Raw genomic sequence first — 17,991 nt, forward strand, 5'->3', positions numbered from 1 at the left:
ACTACACCACAAAATGAACTTCATGAAGTTGCCATAACTACAGCACAAAATGAACTTACTGAAGTTGTCACAAATGCGTTTGATGTTGTTGAATGTGACGTTCAATGTATTGTTGCAAGTAAACGTTTGGTTACAATTCGAATGATTTGTGCTATTGCATGTTGTAGGGGTCAGTGTTACATTGCAATTAGTGTTGTTAAGAGTAGCGTTGCAATTAGTGTTGGGAAGCAAGTTGCTGCAATGAACGGATGTGTTGTTGCAAACACGGCTGCCGAGTGTGCTGCTACAGTTGTGCTGTTTGTCTGTGACACGAGTGTGTAGCTCATTCTGTGCTTGCTCGCAGCCCTCTGGGATCAGTTGCATAGCAACCATTCTATCAACGCTGGCCAAAACCATACCGTTACAGGAACAAGTTTTCTGTGGAGCAATGGAAGAAAACACATCAGCAGCATCAACGCCTGTTATTTTCAACACATCAACTTTAATCACATTGAAACTAGGTAACAACTAATGAAATAAACAAATAACGTACGTAACAAAACACGTTGATAAATTTTAATACCACATTTAGCATACATATGACGTCATTTTGTAGATACATTCAAAATTCAATATCACATTTAGCATACAGAAGACGTCATTCAAATACCACATTTTTACTTTGGCCTCTTCCCACGTCTGTTGATGTGGAAAAATTTGATAACAGATTCCTTTTATTTCAGTTCCGTTAGGAGGACACACTAGATGGACACCTAAATAGATCAGGACAGTTAGAATGACGGGACACAAAACATGGGCGCTTAAATAGATCAGCAATACAAAGGACTCTAGCGTTTATTGTGTCTAATATTGATACAGCTACAACTAATTACTCGATCTAGTAGAAATGTCAGACACAGAGTTGTAAGAGTTAATAAACAGCTCACGTACCGTGAAATACAAAAATTAGCCCCAATGTAGGAAACAATTGCATTGAGTGGAATGATTCATGGATCCATTTGAATGACACTACAGTCTATAAATAGATACATACTAATGATTCTACATTCTATAATTCATAGAAACGTACTAATGATTCTACTTTCTATAATTCATAGATAGATCTAGATACATACTAATGATTTTAAATTCTAAAAATAGCAAACTACATAGTAAACGTGTATTTAGATCTAGATCTAGTTCTATTTCCGTTTGTTGCAAACATGTTCAATGTTGGTTTTCTTTAGTATTCGCATGTTCAATGTTGGTTTTCTTTAGTATTCGCATTTTCAATGTTGGTTTTCTTTAGTATTCGCATTTTCAATGTTGGATTTCTTTAGTATTCGCATGTTCAATGTTGGTTTTCTTTAGTATTCGCATTTTCAATGTTGGTTTTCTTTAGTATTCGCATTTTCAATGTTGGTTTTCTTTAGTATCTGTGGCACAAGGTGCAATGGTATACGATATTTGCCGGTTTTTACTAGGTAACTAGACTACCCGTCTACCCGTCATCCCTAGGATAACTGTGGGTTTTGGGGGGTCATCTATAAAAAACATTACGTCTGTCACTTATCGTCACAAAAACCAGACCCCACATTCAGAAAGGCGTCACACCTCAGACGTTTTTGTCTTTTAAAAACACTGACTTCGTCTGAGTATGGGTCTGACCACACTATACCTTCACATGCTGACGTCACAGGTGAACTATACACCTACCCAACACTATTTCACCTGCCCAGTGTCCCGCCAAGTCTCAGAAAACATTTTTTATCGTTTAAAAAAAGATTTCGGCCGAGCATGGCTCTGATCACACTATCCCTTCATATGCTGAGAACAAAGAAACAGGTGAACTCTACTTTACCTGCCCTGTATCCAGCCAAGTTCCGATAGGTATCTCTATCATTCAAATCTAAAAAAAAATAACATTGACATGATGTGTCTCGAACCCGTACCACCCGCATGGAAGCCTATTACACTATCACCTTAGCTATCTAGGTTCTTCATGTTGACGACGTTTTTTTTTTGTGTGCTGTATATTAATACTTTGAGTCTGCGTAAGAAACCTGATTTACGCGCATGGGCCCTAGTATTATTTCAAATTAAATGTTATCCCAAATTAGCCAATTCCATAGCTAAACAAACAAAGATTTATATAAATTAATGAAGGTCTTAAATTGTTTAACTCATTATTATCTAGATCTAGAGAGAGTTATCTAGATTCTACGACTGGTTTGGTTAAATCTAGTGTAACCCTCACTCAGTGGGGATGCTTTTACCCACTGAGGTGTTGTGGTTAAGACGGGCTGACCCTGAGATTTAGAACACACTGACACCGACAGTTGTTGTCAAGTACTCGCTTTATTCACTGCATCGAGCCATGACGGCGATTCATAACACAGTAGTATGACGATTTCAAAACAGAGAAAAAAAAACTGAAGAAAGACAAAAGAAACTGTAGCCCTAAAACAAATGTAAAGAAAAAGTTACATTCATAACACCACGTGTAGGCTACAACATACACAGGTACAATAAAATATGTTCCGGCCAATACACAGTACTGCCAACAAGTACAAGTACCAGTAAGTAGTACAACAATAAATACATAAATAAATACTCAACCTAACTAGTGTGCACATGCAGCACTAGCAGGAATACACAAATAAGTATTCTAACAATAAACATAATTTATATAACTACTCTACCTTCAGTCCTTCATTAGGTCTACATCTTGGTACCGTCACCGTGTCCACAGACAGCAGCCTTGCGTGTGACTGACACGGCTAGGCACGAAACTACCCACAGTCCCATGTCACATGACATGGGACACAGGTAACATCGCTCGCAAGAGCATGAAAATACGACATCAACAGTTCAGTTGCGGTTCCCCCTTGGCTGGTAACACTAGTCAAGTTTCCGTAATTCTAGATCTAGAACCTAGATAATACTAGACTACCCGTCATCCGTTGGATAAATGTAGGTTTCGGGGGTCATCCATAAAAAACATCACGTCTGTCACTCAGAGGCGTAGCGACCCTTCCCGGGGACAAACTTTTCGATTAACCCCCCCCCCCCCCCCCCCGCAAGATTTCGATTTGCACCCCCCTCAAATTTTCGATTTGCATCCCTCCCCCTCAAACTTTCGTTTTGCAGCCCCCTCAACCTTTCAATTTATTTTTCCAACCCATTTTGGCGCCCCCTAAGGTCGGCGCCCGGGGACATATGCCCCCCCCCCCGCTCCCCTCCCCTCCTTACGCTACTGCAGTGTCACTTATCGTCACAACAAAACAGACCCCACATTAAAAAAGATGTTTTTTTATCTTTTAAAAACACCGAAAACACCTATTTCGGACTATCCCTTCATATACTGACGTCACAGGTGACCTACTCAACTCTACTTCACCTGCCCAGTGTCCCGCCAACTCTCAGACAACATGTTTTTATCGTTTAAAAAAACGATTCCAGTCGAGCATGTCTCTGACCACACTATCCCTTCATATGCTTAAGAAAAAGAAACAGATTAACTCTACTTCACCTGCCCTGTATCACGCCAAGTTCAGATAGGCAACTTTATCATTCACATCTAAAAAATAAAATAAAAATTGAAAAAAAAAAGAAGTATCATTGACGTATTGGTCTAGAACCCGTGCCACCCGCATGCAAGCCGATTACACTAACAACTTAGCTATTTAACTCGTGACGTCACAGATGTATTTTATACTATACTTTAATACTTTGAGTCTCCTTATGCAACTTGATTTACGCGCATAGATCTAGATCTAAGTCTAGTAGTAGTAACTTTCAAATTAAATTTTATCTTAAATTAGCCAAACAAAGATTTATATAAAATAATGAAGGTTGAAATTATCTAGATCTAGATAGAATTATCTAGATCTAGATTGTACGACTCGTTTGCTTAAGTCTTAAGTGTAGTTTTTGCGTAACTCTTGCTAGATCTACGTAAATAGGCCCTGGATCGAGCATTTCCAAACAAAGATTTATATAAAATAATAAAGGTCTTAAATATTGTAGTATATAGAAACTCATTATTATCTAAATCTAGATAGAATTATCTATATTCTAGATCTACGACTGGTTTGCTTAAGTGTTTTTTTATTGTATTTATAACTAATAAATCTTTGATTTGACCTAGATTCTAGATCTAGATCTATAAATAACTTTCTTGGACGGATTGTAGAGCTAGAGATATTAATTGTATAACTAAGTGAAAAAGACAGCTGAAAATTGATTTTAAATGTTGGAACGTAATAAATACAGCAAACGGACGTATTATTAAAATTATAGCCGACAGAAAATTAGCTTTAGAACGCGTTAAACTTTGGAATGGGAACACAATCTTCTTCGATAGAAGCCGCCATGTTATTGTACTAAAAAGTAAACAAAACTTGTGACGTCACTATTCAGTCAAAGAAAGCTATTGTTCTAAAACTTTAAAATAAATGTGGTTAATCTACCTATGAATAACTCAATAAATTAATTAACGTCTTTAAATAAATTTGTGTAATAACAGTCTTTCTGAAAACAAAAATTGTTCTCTACCTACATACTATTTTACAGCTCTCCACAAAGAGTAGATCCATTTACAATAGTCAATCAGACAAACAAACAAATAAATATTCAAACATGTAAACAAACTTGAGTTTTAGTAGTATACTAGACTACCCGTTATCTAGTTAGCTAACTGTGGGTTTCGGGGGTCATCCATAAATGACATCACGTCTGTCACTAATCATCACAAAATAACCAGACCCCACATTCAAAAAGACTTTTTTTATCCTTTAAAACACACTATCCCTTCTTATACTGACGTCACAGGTGACCTTTAAAAAAAAATTATTTAATTTTAATGACACTGACTTCACAATTTAGCCTTCATTCTCCAAAGCAAATTTTAAAATGCTTTTTTTGGCATGACTGGCCCTGGCCACCTATAGCATGTTTATATAACTCGAAAACCCGCCATTTTGCTCGTGGTAAACATAGCCTAAAAATAGTCGGAAGTCATGCGTCCGGTCCGGACGCCATTTTTGTTAGCAACTTGATTTACGCGCATAGATCTAGATCTAAGTCTAGTAGTAGTAACTTTCAAATTAAATTTTATCTTAAATTAGCCAAACAAAGATTTATATAAAATAATGAAGGTCTGAAACTATCTAGATCTAGATAGAACTATCTAGATATAGATCTAGACTCTACGACTCGTTTGCTTAACTAAGTCTAGTATTTGCGTAACTCTTGCTAGATCTAGATCTAGATCTAGAAATTCTAGATCTAGAATCTAGATCTAATCATCAGACCTATTCTAGCTAGATAGATCTAGATAGATAAATCACAAAGATTTATATCAAGTATTTAAGGACTAAAATGATTATAAAATGGATTGTATTTTTATCTAATTAATCTTTGGTATGTATCTAATTAATCTTTTGTTTGACCTAGATTCTAGATCTAGATCTATAAATAACTTGCTTGGCCACATTATATTTTTATATCTATTAATAACTTTCTTGGACGGATTGTAGAGCTAGAGAAATTTATTGTAAAACTAAATAAAAAAGACAGTTGAAAATTTATATAAGTGTTGGAACGTAATAAAAACAGCAAACGGACGTATTGTTAAAGTTTTGGCCGACAGAAAATTAGATTTAGAAAGCGTTAAACTTATGAATGGGCCTATGATGGAAGCCGCAATTTTATTGTACTAAAAAGTAAACAAAAAAATGTGACATCGCTGTTTCGTCGAGTCTAGTGGTTTTTCTAATCTTTTAAAATTGATGTAGTTAATAGATAGATAGATAGATAGATAGATAGATAGATAGATAGATAGATAGATAGATAGATAGATAGATAGATAGATAGATAGATAGATAGATAGATAGATAGATAGATAGATAGATAGATAGATAGATAGATAGATAGATAGATAGATAGATAGATAGATAGATAGATAGATAGATAGATAGATAGATAGATAGATAGATAGATAGATAGATAGATAGATAGATAGATAGATAGATAGATGGATGGATGGATGGATGGATGGATGGATGGATGGATGGATGGATGGATGGATGGATGGATGGATGGATGGATGGATGGATGGATGGATGGATGGATGGATGGATGGATGGATGGATGGATGGATGGATGGATGGATGGATGGATGGATGGATGGATGGATGGATGGATGGATGGATGGATGGATGGATGGATGGATGGATGGATGGATGGATGGATGGATGGATGGATGGATGGATGGATGGATGGATGGATGGATGGATGGATGGATGGATGGATGGATGGATGGATGGATGGATGGATGGATGGATGGATGGATGGATGGATGGATGGATGGATGGATGGATGGATGGATGGATGGATGGATGGATGGATGGATGGATGGATGGATGGATGGATGGATGGATGGATGGATGGATGGATGGATGGATGGATGGGTGGATGGGTGGGTGGGTGGGTGGGTGGGTGGGTGGGCGTGTGGGTGGGCGTGTGGGTGGGTGGGTGGATGGATGGATGGATGGATGGATGGATGGACGGACGGACGGACGGACGGACGGACGGACGGACGGACGGACGGACGGACGGATGGACGGATGGATGGATGGAGAAGTTACCTCATTGTCAAGGCTTTAATAGAAGTATATTGTGATATATTTGTGTCAAATATTATAGATAAATGAATAATAAACCTAAACCAATGGTTAAATATATCAATATGGGCCAGAAATTAACTTTAAACAGCAGTGTTTGCGAGTAAGATATTTTGCTATATAAACAGCAGCCATTTGTAAAGTAGAGTTTCTTCCCCCTGAATCTCGCGCTTTAAGTTTAGAAAAAAACTTAGACAAGATGGCTGCTATAGTACATGAGCATGGTTGCATCTGTTGGAAACATCGCTAGTCTTCATTTATTACTGAAAAGTTTTAATTCAATTGTTTAAAAACGGGTGCATAAATGAAACAAGGAAACATTTTTGGATTTTTCTAAATATAAATCCTCCTCAAAATGTGAAATAATTATTAAAATGTAAGGAGTCACCTGTTTTTCACATTACAAGTCGCGGGCGATTTTACGTACCCAAAACGATAGATTACCAATATTTTCACCAACACTCTAGATCAGGGGTCTCCAAACTACGGCCCGCCGGCCTGATGCGGTCCGCAAGGTCCTCTCATCCGGCCCTTGGAGATCTTTTTGTCAATGAAAAAAATGTTTGTTGTAGGTGGCTGCGGAACAATGCCACCGCAATGAGATGCCTGGAAGAAACTCTGGCCCCCCAACTTATGTGAGCGGGTGAATGGATTATTTATTTTGTATTTATTTTATTTGTTGCGAATCTGGGAGTGCATGGTGGTCCAATGGGGAACGGCACGGAGTCCCCTTCCGTCCGAAGCGGTCAGTATAAATTGGCCGCTCGGAGTGATTTTCTTCCTTTTTTTTTTTTTGACCCGCGGCGAGATGTAGGTCGGGTCAGGTTTCTGCGTGGCGCACCGCACGCGTGGAGTGAGGTTGCTTGTGCAACTTGGCTGGGTGTTTTGTTATATATGAATTGTTTTGTTTGGTGTAAAAAGTTCGTTGTGTACGTATTGTGTTCTACGTAATGTATTGTACGTAGTGGTTTTACTTAGTGTTTTGTTTGGTGTGGACTTTTGGATGTCGAGAATGGATGAAGGGAGGTTTCTGTGTGTCAGGGCCTGGACCATCCTAGACATCATAAGTCGGCGCAACACCAGCAAATGGTCAAACGTAATGTTTTGTTTGATGTAAAAAGTTTGTTTCGTTCGGTCCTGTTTTGTGTCAGTTTTATCTATTCTTTTTTTAACTTTTGGTTCCATATTTTGTTGAATAAATTTTATATTAGTCATTCTTGATAAATAAATTTTATTAACTGTAAAAGTTTTGTTTTATTTTAGTAGCTTATTATTTAGACTAAGGTTAGGGTTTAACCACTGTGGGTTCTACCACGGTTGCACTGACCGGACAGATTAGTTAAGCCTAGAAGGGTAGATTGTAGGTATCCCCCCCTAGCAGGGCTTACACTTATATTTGATAGTTAATGCGGCCCTCGGGCTGAAAAGTTTGGAGACCCCTGCTCTAGATGATAGCCAGAACCTAAGCAGTTATTGTCATTTTTTAAAAATGTTTCCATCCAGAAATTGGACTGAAGGAATTCTAATAAACACATCAATACGGCGCCTACAACCGTTTCACGTGCGGACATCTACACCATTGAACGCACCGCCACCCTCAAACATAAAACATAAACACAGGCACTTACTTAGATACACACATGTACACCCATGGACGTAAGGTCATATATACACATTGATAACACCATGTGTTTTTTTAAATATGTATTTGGAATTAGAACAGAAACAAGTAGCGAGAGAAAAAAGTAACCGTTATAAATCAGGCATAAAAGCTGTTAACGTAACATGCAACAAATTCGATTAAGTATATCAAGAGAGCTATAGCGGGATGAGCGTCATATCACAGAGTTCTTCTTTGCTATTGAGTGTATTCACTCGAGGTTTTTTTTGCTCCTTCTAAGCTGTTGTTTCTGTTGGCTTTGTGTTTGTTGTTTCTGTTGGTTTTGTGTTTGTTGTTTCTGTTGGTTTTGTGTTTGTTGTTTCTGTTGGTTTTGGGGCTAGTGTTTCTGTTGGTTTTGGGGCTAGTGTTTCTGTTGGTTTTGGGGCTAGTGTTTCTGTTGACTTTGGGTCTGTTGTTTCTGTTGACTTTGGGTCTGTTGTTTCTGTTGGCTTTGGGTCTGTTGTTTCTGTTGGCTTTGGGGCTGTTGTTTCTGTTGACTTTGGGTCTGTTTTTGTTAGCTTTGGGTCTGTTGTTTCAGTTGACTTTGGGTCTGTTGTTTCTGTTGACTTTGGGTCTGTTGTTTCTGTTGACTTTGGGTCTGTTTTTGTTAGCTTTGGGGCTGTTGTTTCTGTTGGCTTTGGGGCTGTTGTTTCTGTTGGCTTTGGGTCTGTTCTTTCTGTTGGCTTTGGGGCTAATGTTTCTGTTGACTTTGGGTCTGTTTTTGTTAGCTTTGGGTCTGTTGTTTCTGTTGGCTTTGGGGCTGTTTCTGTTGGCTTTGTGGCTATTTCTGTTGGCTTTGTGGCTGTTTCTGTTGGCTTTGGGGCTGTTTCTGTTGGCTTTGGGGCTGTTATTTCAGCATCTACAGGGTCACCTAAAGACCCACGAACCTTTTTCTTGACTTTAAATACAGTGGAATCGTTCACTATGATGGGTACGATACCAGAGCTACTAGAACTTGAACTTGACGAACTCTTGACGCTAAAATACTCAGAAGCTTTGCCTGAGTGAGAATATGTCCACGATTTGGAGCTTTGAAGAATATTCTTTTGACTTGGCCGTTCTTTCAAAGTATTTTTAGACGGTGCACTGTGAAGAGATGACTTACTGGGACCGTAGCTTATGTCTGCCCCGTCATTTATATCTGCAAGTTAAATATTACATAGATCAGTGGGACCGTAGCTTATGTCTGCCCCGTCATTTATATCTGCAAGTTAAATATTACATAGATCAGTGGGACCGTAGCTTATGTCTGCCCCGTCATTTATATCTGCAAGTTAAATATTACATAGATCAGTGGGACCGTAGCTTATGTCTGCCCCGTCATTTATATCTGCAAGTTAAATATTACATAGATCAGTGGGACCGTAGCTTATGTCTGCCCCGTCATTTATATCTGCAAGTTAAATATTACATAGATCAGTGGGACCGTAGCTTATGTCTGCCCCGTCATTTATATCTGCAAGTTAAATATTACATAGATCAGTGGGACCGTAGCTTATGTCTGCCCCGTCATTTATATCTGCAAGTTAAATATTACATAGATCAGAATACACCACCACGCCTTGCGTACAACCACCCCACACACACACACGATCACAAACACTCTCACATATATTATTCATGTTACCAATAGTAAATTATGAAATGCGGGAAATGTAATGCTGATAATGATGCTAATGTTTACCTACGAATAATACTATCTACACCGACAGTCACTTATATTACATCTACGATGCCTAATATAGTTTTTAGTCATTATTTATATTAACTAATTGGTTATAATCATTAATTTGAGTTAATAGTCTCTTCGTTCGTAGATTTATTTGACCTAGACTGAGCTAATGACGTGACAATGTCAGCTAGTCAGCCCCTGTCCAACAGCCAACCTACCATGATCAGCTCCTCAACCAACCTACTCTGATCAGCTCCTCAGCCAACCTACTCTGATCAGCTCCTCAGCCAACCTACTCTGATCAGCTCCTCAGCCAACCTACCCTGAGCCCTGTGCCAACCTACTCTGATCAGTTCCTCAGCCAACCTACCCTGATCAGCTCCTCAGCCAACCTACCCTGATCAGCTCCTGTGCCAACCTACCCTGATCAGCTCCTGTGCCAACCTACCCTGATCAGCTCCTCAGCCAACCTACCCTGATCACCTGTGCCAACCTACCCTGAGCACCTGTGCCAACCTACCCTGATCAACTCCTCAGCCAACCTACCCTGAGCACCTGTGCCAACCTACCCTGATCAGCTCCTCAGCCAACCTACCCTGATCAACTCCTCAGCCAACCTACCCTGATCAGCTCCTCAGCCAACCTACCCTGATCAGCTCCTGTGCCAACCTACCCTGATCAGCTCCTGTGCCAACCTACCCTGATCAGCTCCTCAGCCAACCTACCCTGATCACCTGTGCCAACCTACCCTGAGCACCTGTGCCAACCTACCCTGATCAGCTCCTCAGCCAACCTACCCTGATCAGCTCCTCAGCCAACCTACCCTGAGCACCTGTGCCAACCTACCCTGATCAGCTCCTGTGCCAACCTACCCTTAGCACCTGTGCCAACCTACCCTGATCAGCTCCTCAGCCAACCTACCCTGATCAGCTCCTCAGACAACCTACCCTGAGAACCTGTGTCAACCTACCCTGATCAGCTCCTCAGCCAACCTACCCTGAGCTCCTGTGCCAACCTACCCTGAGCACCTGTGCCAACCTACCCTGAGCTCCTGTGCCAACCTACCCTGATCAGCTCCTCAGCCAACCTACCCTGATCAGCTCCTCAGCCAACCTACCCTGATCAGCTCCTCAGCCAACCTACCCTGAGCACCTGTGCCAACCTACCCTGAGCCCTGTGCCAACCTACCAATAGCACCTGTGCCAGCCTACCCTGAGCTCCTGTGCCAACCTACCCTGATCAGCTCCTCAGCCAACCTACCCTGATCAGCTCCTCAGCCAACCTACCCTGAGCAACTGTGTCAACCTGCCCTGAGCTCCTGTGCCAACCTACCCTGAGCACCTGTGCCAACCTACCCTGAGCTCCTGTGCCAACCTACCCTGATCAGCTCCTCAGCCAACCTACCCTGATCAGCTGTGCCAACCTACCCTGAGCTCCTGTGCCAACCTACCCTGAGCTCCTCAGCCAACCTACCTTGATCAGCTCCTCAGCCAACCTACCCTCAGCACCTGTGCCAACCTACCCTGAGCTCCTCAGCCAACCTACCCTGATCAGCTCCTCAGCCAACCTACCCTGAGCACCTGTGCCAACCTACTCTGAGCTCCTGTGCCAACCTACCCTGATCAGCTCCTCAGCCAACCTACCCTGATCATCTTCTGAGTTAGAGCCTCGCGTACAAATGTACATGGCAGCCAATGAGAGCAGGACGGAGAGCACAATAAAATACATGAGAAAAAGAATCAGGTCAGTGCCACTTAAAAGACGGGCTGTCTTCCTGCCGTGGTCGGGCGGTGGTGTGGGGATGTACGAGTCGTTTTTTCCAGCCTCCCAAGTCTCTTGGCTGTTGTTTCCTGTATGAAAAGTTGGTCATGTCAAAGCGCCACGACTAAAAATCATATGTCGCCTTTGTTTACTAAAACATATGTTAAAACGTCATGAGCCCGTTTTCTAAGCCAACCGTTCGAATTTTTAATTAAAAGATAGCCAAAAGACTATCTGACAAATTGGCTAATCTTTGAAATAAGAGTTCGAACCAAAGTGTGATTTTTCAATGTTAGCTGGATTTCAGCGAATGATCTAGAAGAGAAAGCTTCAAAATCAGTGAACTGCTGCCTTGCAGATTGTTCTTTATTAGACAAATGGTATGGGAGCAAACTTAAATACAGAAAGAAAAGCAGGATGATTTGGGTCAACGGGCCATATGGCGCATATACTGTTGATACGTAGAGGGCTTTGAGTCAAACCGACAGTTTTTCTATTCGGCCTAGCCATATACTTAGGCGCTTGCCAAAATCTGTGCTGAAATTACCCTCTGTTTTCCCCATAAATTACAAAATTTTATTTGGGAAATACGAAATACGACTGCTCAGTTTTGACCACTTTGCAGATTTTTCCCAGATAATATGGCGAACTTTTTCTGACACCCCTAGGTGTTATTCTACCAACTCACAAAATATCAATGGGGGTCGTTCGGCAAAAGTTTTTTTTTTGTAATATAGCCCGGTCAGTCGAGGTCAGTTTTGACCTTCTCTTCGTAGACTTTGCCGCCAACCGGCACCGACCCCCGGGTTAAAGTTTGTTTTTTGTTTGCGTTTTTGTTTTCTTTGTGTTTGTGGTTGGGTTTGCATTTGAGTTTGTATTGTTGTTTGCTTTTGTGTAATGTTTGCGTTTTGTGTATGTTTTGTTTTCGGTTGATTATGGTATATATATATATATATATATATATATATATATATATATATATATATATATATATATATATATATATATATATATATATATATATATATATATATATATATCGTGCGGCGTCAAACCGGCCCGTGACAAAACGGCCCCGTCAAAACAACCCCGACAAAACGGCCCCGTCAAAATAGCCCCGTCAAATCGGCCCCGTCAAAAGGTTCATAGACAAATGGATCCCGTCATTTAGGCTCCAGTCAAAAGGGCTACCGTCAATAAGGCTCGCGACAAAAGGGCTCCCGTCAATGAGGATTCTAACAAATAGGCTCCCGTCATTACGACAACCGACAATTTGGCTCATATCATTTAGGCTCCCGTCATTTAGGCTCCAGTCAATTAGGCTCACGACAAAAATGGCTCCAGACAAAAAGGCTCCCAGCAAAAGGGCTCCCGTCAATATAGTTCCTAATAAAAGGGCTTCCGTCATTTAGGCTTGCGTCAAATTGGCGCCCGTTAAATTGGCTCATGACAAAAAGGCTCCGGTCATTAAGACTCTCGATAAATTGACTCCCGTCTATGTGGCTCCCGTCATATAGGCTCCCGTTATTTAGGCTCGCGACAAATAGGCTCCCGTCAATATGGTTCCTGACAAAAAGGCTTGTTATTTTGGCTCTCGTCAATACGGCTCCCGACATAATGATAATGGCTCATGTCAACATCCACCATTCCTCAATGGACTACAGAAATACGCCTAAGATAATAAAGCGTCCTTAGCTTTAGGTCGCCATTTCTTAATTTTAAAGAAAAAGTATTTCTTGTACTGTATTAATTTTTAGTTTAGTGGTCATCTGTTACATTTCTACTTAGGGGTGTAGGATGCTGCAGCCCATTATACACATGCCGGGTTAGGGTCCCTACGATACAATTACAGTCAATATGCTTCCAGGTTATTAAAAAAATATGACTTCTTTGACTCGTTGCCCCTACAAACTCGTGTTTATGATAGTGGTTGAATTTGTATCCTGTATTATGTTGTATCCTACAAATAATAAAAAATAATATAATACTAGAAACTTCAGTTTTATATACGTTTATTTTTTTTTTGATTTTACAAGTAATACAATAGTAAACTTTTATGGCCTATACTTGGAATTATCTCCTCTGAGTAAGTTTTACAAAGGGCGATGCTGACGTAAATAAACGCTTTGTTGTCTCTTTCAATTTTTTTCCCCGAGCCGACCTCCATCCCACCCCTCTTTTTAGCCTTGCAAGTATCGAGTAGATAAATGTATCGTTTATGAACTACTTCCTGGCAACATTCAACACTTCCGTACAGACCACCCCCTCCCCCCCCCACGCCTTGTAATACTAGCTAGTATGATTGTTAACATCTTCTAGCAGAAGCGTAGCGAGGGGGGGGGGGGGGCGGCCGCCCCGGGCGCCGACCCTATGGGGGCGCCAAAAGGGGTGGGAAAATTTTTTTAAAGCTGATTTTATGCTGCAGTTTTGAATTATAAACTGTCTAAGTTAAGAGTTGTAATGGCAACACGCCTTTACATACTGATTTAACTGTTTTCTACCTTGATTTTTTAATGTAAAACATATACTCTTAAGAAACAGTGACCGGCAAAACCGCTTTGAAGCTTTTCCTAGATGGGGGGGGGGGGGGGCGCTTTTTCGAGACTTAAAACGGAAGAATTTACACTAGATTGTTGAGTCGATAAACGTTACCACTATTAAAAGAAACCAATTGTATTAAAACGTATTGTACGATTGTTGAACTGTAAAATACGTTAGTGACTTTTATCAAGATGGTGCAGGGGGGCGCTTTTAGGCTAAATAAAATAGCAAAATTACACAGGATTCTGAGTAAACAACCTTTAGCTCTCAGAAAGAAACGAATTGTACTGTGCATTGTATAATTGTGTAACATTTTTAAAAAAAAGTTATTTACGTTAAAAACCGCTCCACAAACTTTGTCCAAGATGGTTGTGATGAGTGTGTGTGGGGGGCGCTTTTTTCGCTAACAAAAATCGCAAGTATTTGTACTGGATTGGTGAGTAGATAACTCTCTTAACACTTAGTAAAGAAACCAAGTGTATTAACGCGTAATGTACAATTTCAATAGCCAGTTTTGTTTTAAAAAAAGACGCGACTAGTTCTTTGTAAGATTCTTACGATTCTCTCAACTTCAACGTGAGAGATCAGATACTTTTGATTGATTGCATTACATCTTACCTGGATCACTGAACTATATTAAAGTGAACTAAATATCACGGATTCTCGAATCCCTAAGCCACTAACCACCACTTTTTTTCCATGCTCTTATTTCATTCTCCACTGTCTGTAATCTAGCTCCAAGCAATACAGTAAAAGAGACCACATTTAGTTATAGATCCTGATTGAATTTTTTTGACAATGCATTTGAATTCTACATTTTCTTAGAGTGTTAAAACGCGTTTTATTGCTGCTGATAATAATCAGAACGTCATGGGTTATCATTAAATTGATTGTTACTGGTTCTTCAATCAATACAATTAGTTCTGCATTTGTTGTTGACGTTGTGCGAGCAGTGTTTCTTCCAGACTTTTTTCTCCGGGGGGGGGGGGGCACTTGAAATTTTCGAGGGGGGGGGGGCGGTAGACTTTCTTCGGGGGGTGGGGGGCGGACACTGTTAAACGTATATATTTTCTATATATAAATTATATAAATTTCATAAAGTTCGAGGGGGGGGGGGGGGGCGGTACAATTTTTTCGGGGGGCTTCGCCCCGCCCCCCCGAAGAGATGCCTGGAAGAAACTCTGTGTGCGAGAAGGCAGGGCAAATCTGCGAAATCCAAGACTACGAGCTGTTAACATCCGTTGGATTCCAGTTTGTTTTCTCTAGCTTGTTTTGTCATACCATCAACCAATCAACGAAATACCCATGTCGTATTCCAATGTGAACAATACATATTTCTGATAACTTCTTCTTGTATGTCATTTGTGTGTCCTTACTCTAACAAACTTCGAATCCAACTATGTACCATATCACAACAGAGATCGTTCCAAAACTAGAACATAAAAAAGGCTGGTCTAAACATATTAGCGTTAGCTACAAACTACCCTCTAACACAGATCAGGCTTATTTTTTTACTGACATTACTAATCTTTCGCAAAACAATTAAACGCATCTTAATGGGAATTAAATTGTCGTAAAGTTTTAAGGAATGAAAATCATACAATGTAATTATTAAACCTTGTCCGGACTGTAGCATACACGCTTACACACACGCTTACACACACAAATGCACTCTTACCCACACACAAGCTTATATATAAACACACTATCACACACACATAATTATACACACACACACATGTATATATATATATATATATATATATATATATATATATATATATATATATATATATATCTAATATATAAAGCTCAGTTCTGTATGTAACGCATATGTTTGTCGTTGGTCTTGGATGGATTTAAGTGTTAGACAATTATCGTGCGCATTTGTCTAAATTTATGAGTTAAAAAATTACTATTGAAAGTGTTGGGAAATAATTTTCATTTTACAAATTATAGTAATACTTGTCGGCATGTTCATTCAACACAAGTTTTAAAAAAATATCATCTTTTACAAAAATTCAAATTATGTCTTTATTTAGTCCTATAGCATTTACTTCCCTTTGATAAATTAGGAAAACACAATTACTTCCCTTTATAAAACCATTGCATTAGTGGAAAATTTTATTACTTTGTTTTGGTGTTGGGGAAAAAAATAATTACATAATTAGCGGGGATTGATCAAGTGCAAATGTTGTAGGTATTTTACGGATAAGCTTGGAGTATTAAAATTGTTCATTAAATTGAAACAGGCGCGTTCGTTTAAGTGAGTGCAAAAGACTGTGAATAAGTTGGGGTACTATAGTCGTTCATTAAGCTAAAACAGGTGATTCCGCCCCGGGCGTTTATGTTCGCGTTAGTGTTTTCTTTGTGTTTAGGTGGGTTTGCGTTAGTGGTTGCGTTTTGATTTGGTTCGTTTTTGTTCTTTCTTTTTTCGTTTTTGTTTGTGTTTTTTTGTTTGGGTTTGTATTTGTGTTTTTGGTTGGTTTTGCGTTTGGATTTGGTTTGTTTTCGTTTGCTTTTTCGTTGTTTTTTTGTGTTGGTATTGGTGTTTGTGGTAGGGTTTGTTGTTAGGTTTTTGTTTTCGTTTGCTTTTTTGTTTGTTTTTTCTTTGTGTTTATATTGGTGTTTGTGGTTGTGGTTGGGTTTGTTGTTAGGTTTTTGTTTTCGTTTGTATTTGTAATTGTGTTAGCGTTATGTTTGCGTTTAGTTGTTTTGGTTGGTTGTGGTTTGGGTGGGCAATGCCGGGTTTATGATGATTACTAAACACACAGGTAATGGTCTTTAACAGAAAGGTTTTTCACAGAAGCCAGAGCAGGGCCTGGCCGGGACGGCTAGTATATATATATATATAAGCGGGGGGGGGGGGGGGGCGCCAAATTGAAAGTTCGCCCCGGGCGCTGGGAAGGGTCGCTACGCCTCTGTCTTCGTGTGTTGTTTTTGTAGTCCAGGGATCAATTTTTCAAAAGCATTTTTACTAGCCGTCATCCTTTTATGACGTCAACATGGTGGGTGGAGTGTCGATTAACATCGACTGTCGTGGACTGGGAAGGAGGGAGGGGGTCCATGTGGACATCCATACTTTGAAATTAACATGTGAAAAACCTAGACAACAAACGCAAAATGTGTAACATGCATGCTAAATTTAAACAGAAACAGCTGAGCTTGGGTCGTGTGGCGTAAACAACAGCTCAGCATGCACTTAAATCAGGTTCATATAAAGTTACAATACTCGAAACTTTATAGAAAGCGAACTGTTTAAAGATAAAAATGTGATAACTCCTGAGAAAACGGTTTCTTTGTCGGGAAGTGTTTTAAGTCGGGAGTTATTTAACCGGAGCCATTTTATAGTGAGCCAATAAGTCGGGAGTCATTTAGTCGGGAGCCAATATGTCTGGATTTCTTTTGTCTAGATTCCAATTGTCGGGAGCCATTTTGTCTGGAGCCAATATGGCGGGAGTCCTTTTGTCGGGAGCCCAACTGTCGGGAGCCCATTTGTCGGGAGCCAATATGTCGGGAGCCCAATTGTCGGTAGCCAATATGTCGTGAGCCCATTTGCCGGGAGCCCATTTATCGTGAGCCCTTATGTCGGGAGCCAATATGTCGGGAGCCCATTTATCGGGAGCCAATATGTCCTGAACCTATATGTCGGGAGCCAATATGTCGGAAGTCTATTTGTCGGGAGCCTAAAT

The 17,991-nt window shown here is 40.1% G+C and overlaps 1 protein-coding gene across 1 annotated transcript in view; it reads right to left on the reverse strand.

The window, feature by feature from the left end:
• Positions 1–8,424: 8,424 nt before the first annotated feature.
• Positions 8,425–17,991, reverse strand: part of LOC131943484 (uncharacterized) — a 39,489-nt gene continuing 29,922 nt past the window's right edge. Inside the window, exons 8-10 of the mRNA XM_059303643.1 lie at positions 11,641–11,847; positions 8,728–9,466; positions 8,425–8,437 (exon numbers count right to left, since the gene is read on the reverse strand). Coding sequence (XP_059159626.1) covers positions 8,425–8,437; positions 8,728–9,466; positions 11,641–11,847 — 959 coding nt within the window. The remainder of the gene's footprint in view (positions 8,438–8,727; positions 9,467–11,640; positions 11,848–17,991) is intronic.

Source organism: Physella acuta, unplaced genomic scaffold, assembly GCF_028476545.2.
Source record: "Physella acuta isolate Inbredline_101_S28 unplaced genomic scaffold, ASM2847654v3 ptg000457l, whole genome shotgun sequence".
NCBI classification, from domain to species: domain Eukaryota; kingdom Metazoa; phylum Mollusca; class Gastropoda; family Physidae; genus Physella; species Physella acuta.